At 46.3% G+C, this 18586-nt stretch overlaps 1 protein-coding gene across 1 annotated transcript in view; it reads left to right on the forward strand.

Moving 5' to 3' along the window:
* Nucleotides 1–18586, forward strand: part of mrvi1 (murine retrovirus integration site 1 homolog) — a gene marked incomplete at its 3' end in the record, with an annotated part of 29568 nt that overhangs the window by 10490 nt on the left and 492 nt on the right. The window contains exons 2-20 of the mRNA XM_080526252.1: nt 1126–1261; nt 2300–2516; nt 5372–5504; nt 7495–7604; nt 7882–7940; nt 8590–8763; nt 10012–10089; nt 10195–10244; nt 10575–10634; nt 11308–11811; nt 12042–12120; nt 12771–12897; nt 13025–13055; nt 14478–14618; nt 15097–15228; nt 16575–16728; nt 17466–17515; nt 17806–17976; nt 18161–18225. Of these exons, the coding sequence (XP_080382378.1) occupies nt 1126–1261; nt 2300–2516; nt 5372–5504; nt 7495–7604; nt 7882–7940; nt 8590–8763; nt 10012–10089; nt 10195–10244; nt 10575–10634; nt 11308–11811; nt 12042–12120; nt 12771–12897; nt 13025–13055; nt 14478–14618; nt 15097–15228; nt 16575–16728; nt 17466–17515; nt 17806–17976; nt 18161–18225 (2471 nt within the window). The remainder of the gene's footprint in view (nt 1–1125; nt 1262–2299; nt 2517–5371; nt 5505–7494; nt 7605–7881; nt 7941–8589; nt 8764–10011; nt 10090–10194; nt 10245–10574; nt 10635–11307; nt 11812–12041; nt 12121–12770; nt 12898–13024; nt 13056–14477; nt 14619–15096; nt 15229–16574; nt 16729–17465; nt 17516–17805; nt 17977–18160; nt 18226–18586) is intronic.

An 18586-nucleotide genomic window follows, 5' to 3' on the forward strand; every position in this document is an offset into this window, starting at 1 on the left:
ATTCATCATATTGTCATCCTGTCTGTTTACTATAGAAGGCTGAAGATCCGGGGAGTGTTTGTGTGGTTTAAATGCTTCACGGCTTCAATGAGCAATAGCTGGATATGGTGTTATGTAAGCTGCAACAGCATAGTGATGATTTTAGCCAGTGTTGGGGTCTTGTCTGTGGACTGATGAGAGACTGACCTGTTTGAGTCTGGTGTGTGTACGGGTGTGTTGGGTGTGTACTCCTACCCATCTCTCCTGGCTGCCTCACTGAGACGTGATTAGAACCAATGAGGAGAACATGTCATCACACCATGTCCTCACACACCATGTCCTCACACCTAAGTAACACCAATCAGCAGCTATTTGTGACGTTGTAAAAATTTAGTTTTTTACATAATCTGATCCATTAGGTGTTTATTAATGCCTGTGTGGTGTTATTTTTTTAAATGTTGACATTTTTGAGTTAGTAATTCATAAAATACAAAGGTTCCATCTCACAAAACATAATGGAATGTAAAAACTTTGATGCTCAATATCTCTGAACTGCCCTAAACGGAGATAGAACCTTATAATTCTAAGCTCACGTATTGTTGTTCATTCCAATTTCATGCTTTGTGAAGAAAGCACTTTGCAAATATATAGAAATGGTTCAAATGCTCCCCTACCAGATTATGCTAATGCACTTATTCCCTCACAATAGGAATGGAAGACAGTTTTCTTGAGGCCAGATCGAAAGGATCTCCCTTGTTTCCTGTAACAGACTTGTTAAACAATCCACTTCCTCCCTTTGAAGGATGGACCTTTTGGTCACATGTTCCCAGTGTCCCTTTACCGCGTCTCCATGTTTGTTATGATATTTAACAGCATACTGTACTGTCTTCACTCCTGGCCAGTCAGGAAGCTATTCCTCAATTAAATATGCCTTCTGAATTATAGAGAGCATTATTTAAAGGTTTTCTGGTCCCTAGCTCATTGTGCTTTCCCTTCTGCATAGTACATATTCCACCAAACACACAAAAGGCCCCAAACCCAGACATTCATGAGAGCAATCAGTTATTCCACGTGAGGGTGGAACAGCATCCGTCATTCATGAACGGATAATGGAATATCTCCATGTTGATTTTCTCTCTCTGTCAGAGCTGTGACGTTTCGGAGGCTTCCTCCTGCGCGGATGACAACAAGCAGAGCCAGGTCCACTGTCCTGACGCTGTCTCAGACCCTGACCGGTGGCAGCACGGTAGCAGCTATGAGGCTCCTGAACCTGCTCTTCTAGGTTGGACATTCTTTCGCTACAGTCACAGTGTTGCCAGTGTGATTGACAGTCTTTCATCTACATCTCACATCTCGGCCATTTCAATTCACCAGATCCTTTTGCCTGTTTGCTCTCGTCTCCTATCCAATTGCATATGCAGTGTGTTTTTTAACCTGTCTGTCACCTGTCTTTTGTCATCTGTCATTGTCAGCTGTCATTTAGATATTAATTTATGCTCCTCTCTGTCTGACTCTGTCGGTTACTCCCTCCCTTTCTCTCTCTCTATGTGTGTATGTGTCTGTGTGTGTCTCTCTCTCTCTCTCTCTCTCTCTCTCTCTCTCTCTCTCTGTGTGTGTGTGTGTGTATGTGTCTGTGTCTCTCTCTCTCTCTCTCTCTCTCTCTCTCTCTGTGTGTGTGTGTGTGTGTGTGTGTGTGTGTGTGTATGTGTCTGTGTCTCTCTCTCTCTCTCTCTCTCCCTCTCCCTCTCCCTCTCCCTCTAATAGATTCCATCCCAGAGTCGGAGAGGACACAACCATCCTCAGCATCCCCATCGCAACTGGTCCAGCCTGTGTGCGCGCCTCTTATTAGCGTCCTACCGGAAACACGTCCTCCGTCTGCCTCCTGTGACAGTTCCACTCCTGGCCACGCTGAGGAGAATGTAGAAGGGTGAGTGTTTATACTCTCTCCATTTTACTGGAAGGGGCTTGCGTGTGTTTAGATGAAGATCCCCAGATTCCCCCTCCCACTGAAGAGCTTGGCTAAGGTGAGACTGTCCAGAGATGTCTAGTGTTTACTCTGTCACACACTGGCACCCCAATCATTTTAGCGGTGCACTCTGGGAGGAAGCAGGGAGTGTTAGAGGAATAGCGTTAAGAGTGGGAGGAAAAGGCCCATCTGTCAAGGAGTCAGCATGAGGAGGTATTTCACATAGCAGGAAGTCGGATGTAATCACGGATGTCATTTGCTTTTGTTGTGTTTCATTCGATTTTTTTTGGGGGGGGATGTTTTCTGTTGAATACGAATGAAGTGTAGTGTGTGGATGTGTTTGATCCCTCTCAGGCCAGAGGATCCTGCCTGCAGTGACTATTCTGAGTCGGAGCCAGCGGACCGTGGGACTGGCCAAGCCTCTACGCCAGGCGGCTGTGGGAGGAGTCAGTCAGAAGAACCAGGAGGCGGTTGTAGCGGCGACGTCTCCGAACCAGGAGACAGTGGGAGGGACCGAACCCCTGACTCAGAGCTCGGTGGGAGGAGCCAAACTCCAGAGCTACCAACTTTTGTACTGACAGAGTCAGATAAGGTGAGTTTGGACTCACCAACCATTTAGCAGATGCTTTTATCCAAAGCCACTTACAATTAGAGATGACAGGGACAGTCTCCCTGGAGTAAGTTAGGGCTAAGTGCTTTACTCAAGGGCACACTAGAGGTGGTGTTCCCAGGTGGGATTTGAACTCACGATCACCAGTCCAACTCAGTCCAACTCGCTAACCACTAGGCCACCACTACCCGCAGTAGTGAGTAAATGGACTCACTACTTCTCGTCGATGACTAGAATAACATCGAGAACCTCTAAAATCGTTTTCCGTAAAACAAAATGTGTCCTAAGGGAAAAAACGAGTTGCAGAGTCAAGTGGACGGTGACTATGATTAATGGTAGAGATGGTCGAGACAACAGAAAGTGGAGCTTAAAATACACATGCACGTAGGCACACACACGCACGCACACACAGCTCCCTTTAATGGAGAGGATCCATCCTTTCCCGACCCATGGTTTCCCACACACAAACACCCTCTCATCTCAGCGTCATAGTGAGTGGTGCTTGAGTGTCGGCTGTGGGGGGGGGGGGGGGGGGGGAGCAGGCTGACGGATAGAGGCCGGATGGGGCAGGGAGGAAGGATGGTTGGATGGGAGGCAGGGAGGGAGCTCGGGGCCCTGGAGTAGGCCCTGGGTAGAGGCCCAGGGAGGATGGAGGAGGACTCCGGTGGGAATGTGACCCCTGTCAAACCAACGGAGCTGTGACTCATGCCAGTGGCTGGAGGTTATTTCCGGCACTTACAGGAGAATCTGTAGGACTGTATGTTTTTTTCCCACTGCATTAGGTCCATACGCATTATTCATAGAGGAATTGACATGAGTTGATTTCTTTTTTACTGTAGAATCGTCATGTTTTTGGGTTGGATTTCCTTCTCTCTGTGCAAATGTGGTCGTTCAAAGTAGTTTGGCTTTGGCTTTGTACTTTGTGCTCCTTTTCACATCAACTCAACTGGATGTTATAGTGTCCTGGACTGCTGGCCCGCTGCCCTTTCTGCCTTCATATTCTTGTTTTTCTTCAACAGGGTTATCACGCCTCTTATGTAATCTTGATTCCTAACAGGGTTACATTCACTTCTTTGTTCTCAGAAGTGAAGCTAAACGACAAGCTTTGGTAGCTGGAAGAATGCATGAAACTACAAGCTTTCTTTTGAAATAGGCACTACATTTGATAAACACTGCTATGTCTGTCTGTTTTTATTGTATGTATTCATGTATGTGACCTATGTGTGTTTTTAATGTGGAACTGTATTCTTGAGCTGCACTTCTGCCTGTCGAAGGAGAATTTCTGTCACTGTGTGACAGACAATAAAGCTATCTTGAATCTTGAATCTTGAATCTCCTGGGCCGTAGTTACCGCAGCTGTCCTGTCAGGTTTATTCTGTAGCAGTTTCTAAATGACCTAGCTAATGTTGGGTAGTTATGGCTGTGTGAGGAAAAAAACAGACAGTGGGTGCATGTGTTGTACAGTAGCAGGGAAAGAGTACTTTCAAATGGTTATTTAATTATCCACAGTCACACTTGTCTTGGGATAGATAGTGTGACTGCATCCAAATGGATCTGTCTGATAACTCGCAAGACAGGTAGTTCAGGGTCATGGGGATGACCTCACCTGTGGTAAAACAATGCAGTCTCACTGGTATTCAGTACAGTATCAAAGGCCCTAGGACTGACTGTACCAGAGTCACTTGCTTCAATTGTTATAATGGTTGTAGTCCTCAGGCAGAGGCCTCAATAGCACGACTCAGAGACAAAAAACTGAAATCCAAAAGAAAATAAATAAATAAAACCATGAATACTTAACACTAGGAATTACTGGGATGTTTCGACATAGACTAACTGGCACAGAGACATGGGAACACACAGACTAAACACACAGAGAACGTTTATGAGGGACAGGTGAAACTAATCAGGACGGGGTAGACAATCACACAGGCGGGAAACACACAAGGGCAGGTAGCGGAATGACCGAAATGAAAGACAACGTGAGTAAAACCAAAATAAACAGGAAACAATACAATACTGAAACAAGGACAAACATAACCTAAGAAACAGGATGTATCCGTTTTGCCAAAGTCACTAGATTTCAAATTGAAAAGCTGTTTTTCTGAATAAATCTTCCCTGGGCTGGGGGGGGGCATTCCTATGGACCCTCCTTGCAAAATGTCTCCCCCCTCATGTCCAGCTGACTCCTACGCCCTTCCCTGGAACAGAGCAATGATCATTCCTCAGGGGAGGACAGGCTAGTGCTCCTGTAGACTAAATACCCAGGTGTGGAATGTGTCCAAGGCTTTTGTGTACCAAATATTTATCATTATTGTGATTCTTGTGTTCTAAAATGACTGAGTCAGTTATGTCTGTACCATGTCTTTCTGTGACAGTATGGAGACATGTATTGCTTTGTCCTGGGAGTTCAGGTCGAACCAAATAAATGCTAACATGACGTTGAAAAATGTATGCACTCATAAGTCGCTTTGGATAAAAGCATCAGATAAATGGCATATATACTGTATATATATCAGTATTATTATTATATTAGTAGCAGTTATCCATTCATAAGCAAATGATAGAGTACAATAATCATATATGAGGAAGTGTCATGTAACTGTGTGGTTTCCCCTGACCTCTGAAGTATGTGTGTATGTGTGTGTGTGTCTCTCTCTGTGTGTGTGTGTGTGTGTGTGTGTGTGTGTGTGTGTGTGTGTGTGTGTGTGTGTGTGTGTGTGTGCGTGTGTGTGTGTGTGTGTGTGTGTATAGTTCCAGGAAGAAGAGAACCAGCCATTGCAGTACTCCCTGTGTGACCAGTATTTGACCCCTCCCAGTCCATCCGAGAGGCCTTTTGTTTTCCCCCGGACACGCCCCCGCCCCCCCCTGCCCCCCACCATGCCCACCCTACCTGAGGAGGAGGAGGACTCCCCAGAGGAGCTGGACAGTTCCTCCAGCTCTCCCAGCACAGTGAGTAGCATCCCCTTTACCCTCACTCTAAAAGGCTTGGAACATTCTACAGGCTTGTCAACACAGGGACTATTCAATCAGATGTGTGGATTGATTCTAAACAATGGATTATGTTGAATGGATTTCTGCATTTCACGTAAGTTGCTCAGTGTTGAGATTGTTTCATCTTCTCTCATAAGACTTGAGATACCGTGCTTAAATGGTATGGCTTTGGGAACTGATTGAACTGTGGAGGGGGGGGGGGGGGAACTATGTGGTCTGTTTTCCAAAAAAGGTGGCTTCCGCGATGCTATTCTTGACTCAGGAACAAAGCAGGCGAAATATGTAATGAATCCCTCCCGATCAAGAGCATGATGTTCTTTCCTCTTTTGTCCAGATCACAGAATTTTAATTTTTTTATTTTATTTGACCAGAATCTTGGGTTTATCAAACTAATTGAAGCTACAGTGGTGGTGGTGGTGGTGGTGGTGGTCAGAGTAGGTTAGGATCATGTATTCAAGATCCCTCAAGACTTTGGCTCTGCACTGAAGACTCTCTGTCTCTCTTGGACCTGTCCTGTCATCTGGCCAAATCCTGTGCGACTCCCCAGCCCTCACCCAAATGTTTATGATTGAGTCAAGTAGCCACCATCTACACAGCAAGCGAGTAGCTTGGATGTTTTTATGAGTCTGTGTAGGTTATTCTTCCCAGTCCTGCATTGTCTTCCAGAGAATTATGGCCGTGTAACACTTGTCTCTGCCATTGATAACTTGTTGTGGAGCTCTCTGGAAAGCTGGCTGGTTCCAGTCAAACATTTACTGTTTAGTTGACCTCGTAGAAAGCTCAGACATGAAAGTGTTGAGTGTACAGCTGCCAGCGCCTGGCTACAACGACAGACTGAGGTATCCAGAGGCTAGGAGAGGTACACTGTCTTCCACCAGTCAGTCATAAACATACACCCGATAAGGCTACTCTGAGGAATGCAATGAACCACTAATCCAATCTTGGGTTATATGCCAACCACATAAAACCATCCTTCTTCATGAAACAATGACCTTTCAGCATGTTTTTACCTTCTCTTACCGTGTATTAGTATAGTCTTTCATTGTTGTGAAGCTCTTCGCGAACAAATATTTTATAGTCTTGTTTATTTGCATACCTTCTTTGAGGAAAGAACTGGAACACTATTATGACATTAAAAAGAGATATACTGTATCGATTGTCTATGTTGGAAATACACTAAATGTGGTTGACTTTGTTACACTGGTGAACTTTTTCCATGGATGGATCCCATTGTTCCAGTGAGTATTTCTTCTGTCCTGTTTGCCCTGGTGGGATGGGGTCCCGGATGGGGTCCCGTGGGTTCAAGATGTGTTTAGTCCTGGGGGACGTTTTTGGATGTTTTTGGGGGGTTCCGTTGTTGATATTATGCTGAGCTAAAAACGCTAGCTGCAGCAGCTGGAAACTTCTGGAGACTCAACCAGAGACCACCTGTTAATCAAACCTAGCGAAGCGCCTCCCCGAAATACCTAGCCATTACACAAGACCACAAGTTTATTTCTTTTTCCCTTAAAAGTGCTTTAAAATGGTAGCGCCTGTGTGAAGTGTTTTTTCCGAATTCCACCTCTATACAGTCTGAGCCATAGTCAACAGCAGGGCGGGTGGGGTTGGGAGAGGAATGGAGGTGTCTCTTGGTCATGTCCTCGCGTTCACTTTTTTGGAAGTGTGTACACAAGCTTTTCATAGAGATGTGTACGTAAGCATGTGTACGTAAGCATGAAGGCTAAAGGGAACATTTTGTGTCCTTTGCTGTGATAGAAGCAATTCTTATGTCACTGTCATTTTGAGTTCTTTTAAATTATTTGAATGAATGTTTCCCAGTGTGCTTGTTTACTTGCAATTATGTGCACTTTAAGGATACATTTGTCATGCAGATGAACACAGTGGTCTTATGTCACCCTAACCCCTAACCCCTTGTTATTATGTTCTTCTCATTTATTTTTCTCTGCAGTACGCACCAGTTGAAAGTAGAGTCGACATCTCCATGACGACTCCCATCATTGTGTTCCCAAAGCAGGCGACCATAGTGCAACAAGATGGCCGTCCTCTTGAACAAATCAGGTATTGATGTTTACGTCATATGGAGTCTTTGAAGTCTTTGAAGCTTAACAGCAAAACAACCATTTGAAAAATTGCCCACTTTATCCAGCACAGCTTCTCAAACTTTTTTTATAGAAAAGGAAGTCCATCCGTCTTCAGTAGTGTTTAGAGAAGCTGAATGTAAATAAAGACTGTGTTTTAAGAACTTTGTGTCTGTAACATTTAAATGTGCTCCCCCCCCTCCCCCCTCTCTCTCTCTCTCTCTCTCTCTCTCTCTCTCTCTCTCTCTCTCTGTCAGACCACAAAGTCCCAGAGCACGCCTGGCTAGAAACACCCCCTCCCCCGTCACCACAGTTGGTGGGTACAGTAGATACCTATCGGTTCATATTGGAGTGGAAATGTTTATTACTGTGACTCTCTCTAGATCTTACGGAGCCCCCCTGGGGTCACATGGTAGAAAAACATATTTGATGTGTGAATCTGTTCCCTCGGTTTAGTAAATCTGTTCCCTCGGTTTAGTAAATCTGTTCCCTCGGTTTAGTAATCCATTCCCTCGGTTTAGTAATTCGTTAGGGTTAGGGTTAGGGTTAGAATCCTTCCGATCTTTTTGGCTCGTAAGGGCCTAACCCTAACCCTAGACCGAGGGAACGAATGACTAAACCAAGGGTTTGTTCGAAATGATGGCTACCGTATTTTGGTTCCATCTTTTGAAATGTCTATGTTTGGTCATCAGCGTGTGACAGCTGAGAGGAATGGGCATCCTGTGGGCCATCACTCTGGTAGTCAGCTTAGAAAAGCACAGTCTGCTCTGCCTGTGACGCCTTGAGACACCGCTACTTTGATTACTGTTGATGTTGGCGCGCTGCTCTCTGCTGAGCTCACACACAAGACTATAGGTTGTAGTTGTTTGTCTCTGTTTGTGTTTGGACTCTGCCTTTGATTGTGTTTGGATTCTGTGTGTGTGTGTGTGTGTGTGTGTGTGTGTGTGTGTATGTGTGCGTCTCAGACTGCATAGGCAACGTGATTGACCTGGCCAAGGACCAGCTGCCGGACCTCCATCTCTCCGAGGAGGACCGGCAGAAGAACCTGGAGCTGCTGGAGGAGGCCAAGAAGGTCAGCGACCGCTTCCTCACCCGCCGCGGGCGGAGGTCCACCTGCAGCCTCAACGACTCCCCCACAGGTGAGACACAAACACGACTCCCCCACAGGTGAGACACAAACACTGAGTCCCAGGTATGACTCCCTCACAGGTGAGACACAAACACTGAGTCCCAGGTATGACTCCCTCACAGGTGAGACACAAACACTGAGTCCCCCACAGGTGAGACACAAACACGACTCCCCCACAGGTGAGACAGAAACACTGAGTCACAGGTATGACTCCCTCACAGGTGAGACACAAACACTGAGTCCCCCACAGGTGAGACACAAACACGACTCCCCCACAGGTGAGACAGAAACACTGAGTCACAGGTATGACACAGTGGACTGGCAATCTGGAGCCGAATCAGAATCAGAATCGCTTTTATTCCATCTCACTGTACAAGTATGCAAGAGTAAAATTCAATGTTCCTCAACATTGGCATTGCAGCATTCAGATACAAAATCACAATAATAATAAGTAAAGTAAATAAGTCAAATAAGTAATCCTTGTAATAGAGTAATAAAGTGATGGTACTACAGTGGCTTCGATAGTGCAAAAATACTGTGCAAAGTACAATGATATGAAATGCAATATAATAATACAGTACAGCAGTTTGTCAGTCAAGTAGTTTACATGTAATCGAGTAGTGTGCAAGGGCGGCCATTTTGTTGTCACAGTCCGTGCTGCTGAGTTTACAGAGAGAGGTCCTCGGGGGAAAAAGAACTGTAAAAGTAATTAGTGATTATGTATCAGTGGTTAAGACAAATACTGTAAGTCCTACACTGTGCAATCAAGACAGTCACACAGATCATAGAGAAGACACATTCTCAAGCTAACGTTTTAGATATATTTCGGAAAACAAGATGGAAACGGGGGTAACCAGTTCCTACAAAACTGCTGGGAAAGCCAACAAACTGCCAAGATTGTTATAGTGAAGTGTGCTCAGTAAGAGCATTTGTTATAATTGCTCTATTTCCCTCTGTTGACTTCCGGGGGGTTATCTTGTCATAACATCACGTACGTGCCCGCGTGCCCTCAAATGCCTCGCGGGACTTTGAATTCAGGCCAGACTATTTAAGTCTCCTCCTCCTCTCATGTAAACATAGACTGCAATAACATTGAAAAACCAGATGAGTTCTCAACGAACTGTCATTTTCGATCGCTTAGTTTTTTATGAAAGGGTGTACATGTATATGGAGCAAGCGAAATACAGTATTATAGGATATCGCACATGTTGGTTTGAACCCGAGGTCAATCATAATGGGAATGTTTTTTTTTCCACAGGTCTCTCACCGAACCTCACACCAGCCTCTTCACCGGTGCCTTCCAGAAGCAGCTCCCTCACCACATCCCCTCAAATTGGTACGGCCCTCTTTTCTGTCTAGAAGCTAGCATTCACTTTTTTTCCACACTCTTTTACTTAGAGAATAACGCAGCTTTGTATCACTGGGTGGTGTGTTCTTTCAGCTGTGGGGCCCACAGAGGTGAACTACATGAGTTCGTCACCCGTCAGTCAGGTAAGGTCACTATACTGGATGTTTAAATCCATTGCATTTCCTGTTGTGTCGGATGCCCTTCATAGGTAGTGTAACAGAAAGGTTGTTGATGGTCTGGTGTTGTGTGTTGATGTCTTGTTCTGTGTGTTGATCTCTGGTGTTGTGTGATGGTCTATGTGACTTGTTCTTACTTACTTACGTTACTTATTATTCTTGTGTTATTATTGTGTTTGGTATCTGAATGCGGCAATGTCAATGTTTGAGGAACCAAAGCCAAAGAATGTTACTCTTGTATACAGTAAGATGGAATAAAAGTGATTCTGATTCTGATTCTGATTCTGATTCTGTCAGCGTCTGGAGGTCCCCTCAGTGAGGGAGCAGCAGCCTGACTCCAGCACCCAGGAGCCAGAGGTCAGACAACCACATCAAACACTCGTTTTAAACCCAGAAATGAAATACTGAAATGAAAACATGGACTTAAACACACCTGACGAGCTATGCTCACTATAATAATAATAATAATAATAAATTTTATTTGTAAAAGCACTTTACATAGGGAATCCCAAAGTGCTACAATTAAAACAAGAAGATAAAACAATAAACATTTTCAATTAAAAGGCAAAAAAAAGCCTCTATTAAAATGGTGGGTTTTAAGGCCTCGTTTAAAAGCATCCACAGACTGTGGTGCCCTTAGGTAGTCAGGGAGAGCATTCCACAGCCTGGGAGCAGCCGAGCAGAAGGCCCGATCTCCCATGGTGCGGAGCTTAGTCCTGGTGGGGCTTGAGGAGGTTGGTGGCAGTAGAACGGAGGGTGCGTGAGGAGGTCTGAGGGGTATGCAGGAGTTCCTTGAGGTAGGGGGGGGGGGGCAGTTCCATGAATGCACTGGTCTAATGCACTGATACAGAAGCAATATAAAGTCGACACAGCGTTAGAAACATTCTTGCATACCCTCTCTCTCTCTCTCTCTCTCTCTCTCTCTCTCTCTAAGGAAATGAAATGACTTTCCTCATCTTATTGAGATTTGACAGAGCGCTGTGTAACGTTGTAATTCTGATCTGTTTTGTGGGACCTTGCTTACCCTCAGGGCCTCAGGAGGCAGGTGGATCACTGGAAGCCCAATGAGAAGCGTAAGGTGTCCTCTGGGACCCTGGCCCCCCGCCATGCTGCCCCCCCACCCCCCAGGGAGCCCGGCGGGGGTCAGAAAGAGAACAGTGACCCCAAGAAGGTAGCCAAGAAGACCCCCGCCCCTGTAGTCGTCAATAAACCTGAAGAGTGCCAGGCTCCGGCCCGTGCCCCCAGCCAGGCTCTTAATACTGGGGTGGCCAAGCCTGTACCCCGGCCCCCCACCCAGCAAGCCCCCTGCACGGCAGAGATCAAGACCATAGGGGCCTTCCCTCCACTCATGAGAGCTGTCTCCTGGGACACAGTCGGGACCCTTAACTCCAGGAACGGGTCGCCCAACCTCTCCCCTCCGACCGAGGAGACCTTCTTCTCAGACAAGACCCGGGACATCCTGCTCAAGTCGTCCGGGTACAAGGACTTCCCTGTGCCTCCTGTCAACGTACAGAAACTGTCCAAACTAAGAGAGGTAACGATGTGGCCCTCATGTTGTTATTAGCAGCTTTTATATGACATTTATTGCTCGTGTTTATGACTTAAGAGCCTTTTGGCAAAGCCTGCGAACTAGAGAAGAGAATGTTATGTTCTTGTAACCGTATTTTTCTAATTTTTTTATGATCCCAATGACCACAACATGAAAAGCTGTTCCAAGTTCCTAATGGGATCTCTAATGTGAACTTGTTCTTCTTCTGTGTACAGGAGCACAAGCTACTGAGGAACCAAAGCGTCATGGGGTCAAAGCTACCGGACCTGAGTGAGCATGCTGAGCAGGAAAGAGGTACTGTGGTGACCCCTGACCTCTGACCCTGACCCCTGATCTCTGAACCTGAACAGAAGACCGACACAGTGCTGTGTCGTAGACAACAGAAACAGATCTAGGGTCTCCTCTAGGGGGAAACCAGAGTCAAGCCCCCCCCCCCCCCCTAGTCTACAAGCTACATCACAGGAATGCCCCATGCTCTTATTGACCACCAGGGGGGGTTGTCTCTATCACAGAGGGCATGTTCTGTACTTCATTGTGTTGGCAACCTGTTTTACAGAACGTTGCAGAAATTCTGTTTTGAGTGTACACCAGCAGATGGTGCGATTTGCTAAACCACAGCGTTAGGGAAACCAGGATGCTCCCCCTGTCCCATGACAGAGATAGAGAATCATGTTGGACAAACGGTCCAGTTTGCAGTTTGTTTGCAGGTGGAGGCTACAATGCATGGAATGGAATGAGGAACGGTATCAAACATGTGATACCATTCCTCATTCCGTTCCATGCATTACACTGAGCCCGTCCTCCGATTTCTACCTCCACCAGCCTGCCCTGACATGGTCGGTTCATCCCCCAAGGCAAGATGAGAGGATGTATGTGGTGATATACTGTTACAGAACCGAGGCTCACATTGTCGAGGTGTGATGTGTCCTTTGTCCCCCATGCAGGTCCCTCTCACCTAACCCCTCCGGCGTCCCCCATTGATGAAGAAGCCAAAGAGAAGTCTGACTCCATGCCCAACATCTCAGATGTGATGCTAAGAAAACTCAAACTCCACCGCGGTCTACCAGGCTGGTGTGTACATATGTGACACTGTACTGTCTATGTCTACAAGATACTGTGCTTTATTCTAATAATATTATCATTATGATACTATTTATTATCTCCTTATCCTCACTTCCCCTTCCTATTTGTATTGCAGTGCACCGCCTCTCACAGAAAAGGAAGTTGAGGTAGGTATCTAATCTGCAGTGTCAAATCCCACCCTCCCAAAAAACAATAGAATCAGATTTAAATTTCACGTACATCCCATACAGCCATAAGTGAAATGCTTTTTTTAACCTAGGTCCTCGTGCAACAACAATCGATAAACCAACGATACAATATCGTGAGTTTAGAATTATAAGGTTCTATCTCTGTTTCGGGTAGTTCAGAGCGTAAAAGTTTTTACATTCCATTATGTTTTGTGAGATGGAACCTTTGTATTTTATTAATTACTGACTCAAAAATGTCAACATTTTAAAAAATAACACCACACAGGCATTAATAAACACCTAATGGATCAGATTATGTAAAAAACTCAATTTTGACAAAAATGGAGATAGAACCTTATAATTCTAACATCACAATATAATAAAGTCATAATAAAGCAATGAAAGGAGTAGTGAAAAAAAAAAAAGTAGTGACACAGTCGTAACACAGAACGCACGTGTTGCTATCCCTGTGCCTGTGTCTAGCATCATGAGTCCTGTAACACAGGAAGTCCCGCTGGTCGGTTCTCCTGATCAGACCGATGGGAGCCTCCGTGGTTTCCTGTCTCTGGGGGATGTGTCTGCATTAGGACAGTCAGGGGTCAGAGGTCGTATGTTTCCTCTCAACAACTGGGACACTGGACCTCGCTCACCTCTGGAACTCTGGGACAATGTTTGGAATGCTGCTGCTGCTGCACAGACTCGCCTTTGATCAGGACAGCAAAGCACTGTGGGACTTCTTCGTCTGGCTGGGATCATTGCACATTAAGACCTACATGGTCGCTAAGCTAGCCAGCACTCTCAATACACTCACTAGAGTTGATCCATGCTGGGTGGGCTGGGTGGGGTGTGTGTGTGTCTGCTAGGGACATAGAGACACATGCTATGATGGAGGTTCATTCTCCCATGTTGGTTCAGTCTCATTATTACCTCAGCCTGGAGGGATAGAGCCTTAATTCACCTGACCCCCCCGATGCACTTTGTGTGGTCATCCAGTGAGCCGCTCTGTGTGCATGTGAGTGTGTGCGTGTGAGTGTGTGTGTGTGCATGTGTTCGTGTGAGTGTATGTGCGTGTGTGTGTGTGTGAGTGCATGTGTGCGTGCATGTGAGTGTGTGCATGCGTGTGAGTGTGTGTGTGCGTGTGAGAGTGTGTGTGTGTGTGTGTGTGTGTGACAGTGTGAGTGTATGTGCGTGTGTGTGTGAGTGCATGTGTGTGTGTGTGTGTGTGTGTGTGTGTGTGTGTGTGCATGTGTGTGTGAGTGTGTGTGTGCGTGTGTGTTTGTGTGTGTGTGTGTGTGTATGTATGTGTGTCTGTCAGTCCTAATACTTGTATTATTATGTTATCTAATGTGTCCCACATGAGCGTTTCATTGAATGTCGAACACGGTCACATCCTCCCTCCAGAACGCGTTTGTTCAGCTGTCGCTTGCGTTCCGGAACGACAACTACACTCTGGAGACCCGGCTGAAGCAGGCGGAGCGGGAGAGGAACCTGACCGAGGACAACACGGAGAAGGAACTGGAAGAGTTCAAAGGCTCTCTGAAGGTCAGACCCATTACATTTTGTATTTACGTATTTATGTTTGGCATTTTGGCACTTTATCCAAAGTGACTTTCTCCAAAGTGAGTTACGACAAACCCATTTGATTAAGTAAGTGAATCATCTATCCATCAGTCATCATAAGAAAAAGTCATCTATGCTAGGATCAGGGGCCATTGGCAGTCAGAATGCTAGAAGAAGGAATAATTACTTGATTTATTTATTTATTTTGTACAGAAACTGTACACAGGGGTAGTGGGGATGAAGAGGTCTTCGGGAGGGACAGTTAAGATGTAGCCTGAATGATAGAGGATTATAGTATAACAGCAGATACATTTTTTATCTATCCATTTTTTGAATCCCATTGAGATCTAGAGTCCTCTTTTACAAGGGTGCAGTGACACCTGGGAAATGTATAACTCAGATAAACTGAGTTTCTGTGCACTTTAGATCGTTAATGCTTCCCGTCGTGTTGCTTCTGCAGTGCACGGCCCCCCAGTGGTCGAACATGGAACAGCGGGAGTCCTACCAGAGGCTCATAGAGACGTTAGCGGTGCTGCGTCGCCTGGCCACACGTCTGTCCAGCCGGGCTGAGATGGTGGGAGCAGTGAGACAGGTAACACAGGGAGGGAGGGAGGGAGGGACGGAGGGAGGGAGAGAGTAAGGGAGGGAGAGCGGGAGAGAGGGAGGGAGGGGGGAGAGAGAAAGGGAGGGAGGGAGAGCGGGAGAGAGGGAGGGAGGGAAAGCGGGAGAGAGGGAGGGAGGGAGGGAGGGAGGGAGGGGAGGAGAGAGGGCGAGAGGGAGAGAGGGAGGGAGGGAGGGAGAGAGGGAGGGAGGGAAGGAAAGCGGGAGAGAGGGAGGGAGGGACGGAGGGAGGGAGGGAGGGAGGGTCATCCATAGGCGTACAATGACGCAGAGAGGTGTAAGAAGAGTGGCGCCAATGACGTTCATATAGTTGTATACTGTATAACTTCCTGGTTAAACTTCCTGATTTTGTTATGGCACTAACAACTGGTTGCCAGGCAGCATGCTCCATTGGTAACATGTAAAGCAACTATTTCATGTTGGCCAATAGAAAAGGAACCCCTTCGTTGGTGCCACTCTTCCATATAGAACACACAGCACCAGGAGAGGCTGGTGGAGGCAGACATTAGAGGAGGCCCTCATTGTAACGCGTGGAATGGAAGGTAGAACGGTATCAAACGCATTACAATGAGCCTGTCCTCCGATTTCTACCTCCACCAGCCTCCCCTGCTCTGCACTGGTATAGGAGGCCAGGTTTAGTAATACAGACTTAGGATAGGATAAGGAGAGTCATGGAGGGTCATCCACTCAACAGAGCCACGCTGATGCCTGGGATAAAACTAGCCTGCGAGCCAAGAAATAACAGAAGGGTTTCCTGATCCACTGTCACGAGGAAAAGCACACCCTTCTCTGGGAGGTTTAAGAAGCCATTGGAATGTTTGTTCCCCCAAAAGATAAGATACGGTTGTGTGAAAGCCCAATGTTATGGTTGCCCTCAGGTTATCCAGCTTGCCAAAACCAACTCCAGAGAAGTACTCAGGGATATGTCTGTTTTCAAGATGTCCCAGAAGTCTCTTATGAATGGTTGTGTAACAGCACGCAACTAAAGTAATGACTTGCCTTCGCTGTTAAGGTCTTCCCCAGCCCAGATTTCCAGAATGGCTTCCCACAGTCTTGGGTTCCTCTTTAAATATGACTGACACTTCCTGCTCTCGTAGTAAACATGACCTCCGTGTCTGAGACTTAGCAGATACGGCACCTACCCATGCTCTTACCTCACAGTGACGTTACACACTCAAACGTGCTGTGACATAACTGATTGTCTCTTTCTCCATCTCTCTCTCTCTCTCTCTCTCTCTCTCTCTCTCTCTCTCTCTCGCTCTCTCTGCCAGTATTGACATCCCTGTCTGTGTGTGTGTGTGTGTGTGTGTGTGGCAGGAGAAGCGTATGAACAAGGCCACGGAGGTGATGATGCAGTACGTGGAGAACCTGAAGAGGACCTATGAGAAGGACCACGCCGAGCTGATGGAGTTCAAGAAGCTGGCCAACCAGAACTCCAACCGCTGCTACGGGGGATCCATAGACACAGGAGGTAGACACATAGACACTTAGCGATAGTGGTGGCCTTATGTGCCCTTTGGTAAGGCAGTGAGTTACTCCAGGGAGACTGTCCCTGTAACCTCTAATTGTAAATCGCTTTGGATTAAAAGCGTCTGGTAAATGGTCAATTAGCTACAGTTCTGTCCACGTGCAGACAGACAGACAGACAGACAGGCAGGCAGACAGGCAGACAGACAGACAGACAGACAGACAGGCAGGCAGACAGACAGACAGACAGACAAGCAGACAGACAGCTGTTCACAGATAAACCAAACTGATTTATTCATGAGATAATTCCTTCCTTTTGGTAGTCATGGTGAATATGGTAGTAGTATGGTAGTATTATATGGTGAATATGGTAGTAGTATGGTAGTATTATATGGTGAAGTTAGTCTTACGTGACCCTCATCCGTGCAATTCCTTTGTGTACCATTGGACTGATTCACTGCCATGCTGTATTGTGTTGTATTGTGTTTCATGTCACCGTGCTCTGCGCAGCATTTGTACGCTATTGAGGCCACAAGTCAAATTACCACTTTATTTCCATGCCAATATGATGTTACTCTTTTGCTTACTTTGTGTTTACTTGTTGTGTTTTTTCCCTGTATCTGAATGCTCGAAATGTCAATGTTGAGGAACCAAAGCCAAATAATTTGACTCTTGTGTACAGTAAGATATAATAAAAGCGATTCTGATTCTGATTCTGATTCCTTTGTTCCCCTGATGTAGATGATGGAGTCCCTCGTCCCTCCAGGTCCCTGTCTCTGACCTTGGGAAAGGTATGGTGCTACAGTGTAGAACAGAACAGCTGTAATGTGTCTGTGCTGTAATGTGTCTGTGCTGTAATGTGTCTGGATGTCAGTGGAGTTTGGTGGAGGTCGAAATCGGATGTGGGCTCATTGTAAATGCACGTGTTTGATACCTTTCCTCATTCCACTCCAGGTATTACAATGAACACGTCCTCCGATGTCTACCTCCACTAGCCTCTCCTCATGTTTGACTCCTCTCTGTCCTCTTTTCTTCTCTCTTTTAATCTCTCCTTCTGTTGTTCCACACTGTGCCTGTTCAGGCTTTGCCCAGACGGAGGGTCAGTGTCGCGGTGGTCCCCAAGTTTAACCTCCTGAACATCCCAGGTCAGACACCAACCATTGCCGGCCCTGTGCCTGTCCACGGACCCAATCTTGGAGCTGGACCGGTCTTGATCCAAGGGCCCAGCATGGGCACTGCTCTGCCTGTACTGGTGTGTTGTCTATTCTACCCCAAATCAACATTTATTTATCATAAGCATGTAATGTAAAAATGGACAAATTCCTCATCCTAGCCATCTCAACCTGAGAAAAGTGATGATGATAATGATCATGTCTAGTTCTTTGCGTGGGTGTTAATGGGTTGCTCATGCCTTTGTGTGCGCTTTTTTATTCCAGTGTGAAGCAAACAGTTTGAAAAGTAGCCCTCTCCGAGAGCTTCCACAGCCGTCCGTAACCGACGGGTAAGTTCTGTCGTTTGTTGCATTCCTTTTTTCGCTTGCAAGGCATATTCCAGACATATCTCATTGCGTGCACCAAGCGTGCACCCAGGTCAGATGGCTGTTCCTTGAAACAATAGACAGGGCCGTACCATCTACACAATCTTATCAAAAAGACATCTTTGTGCTACATCAGGATCTCTGGCTTGTTGACATGACCTCTGGGATGATCCCAGGGGAACAGGGGCCTGATTAATCATTGGGAGCCGGACACCAGGATACGAGGGGTCCATATAGAGTACAACAGAACCTGCGCTGTGCTGCGCTCGTGCAACTCACTGATTATCTACGCTCTCAGAATAATGTGCAAACATACCGTGCAAGC

This window comes from Nansenia antarctica (genome assembly GCF_963989245.1).
Source record: "Nansenia antarctica genome assembly, chromosome: 1".
Lineage (NCBI taxonomy): Eukaryota > Metazoa > Chordata > Actinopteri > Argentiniformes > Microstomatidae > Nansenia > Nansenia antarctica.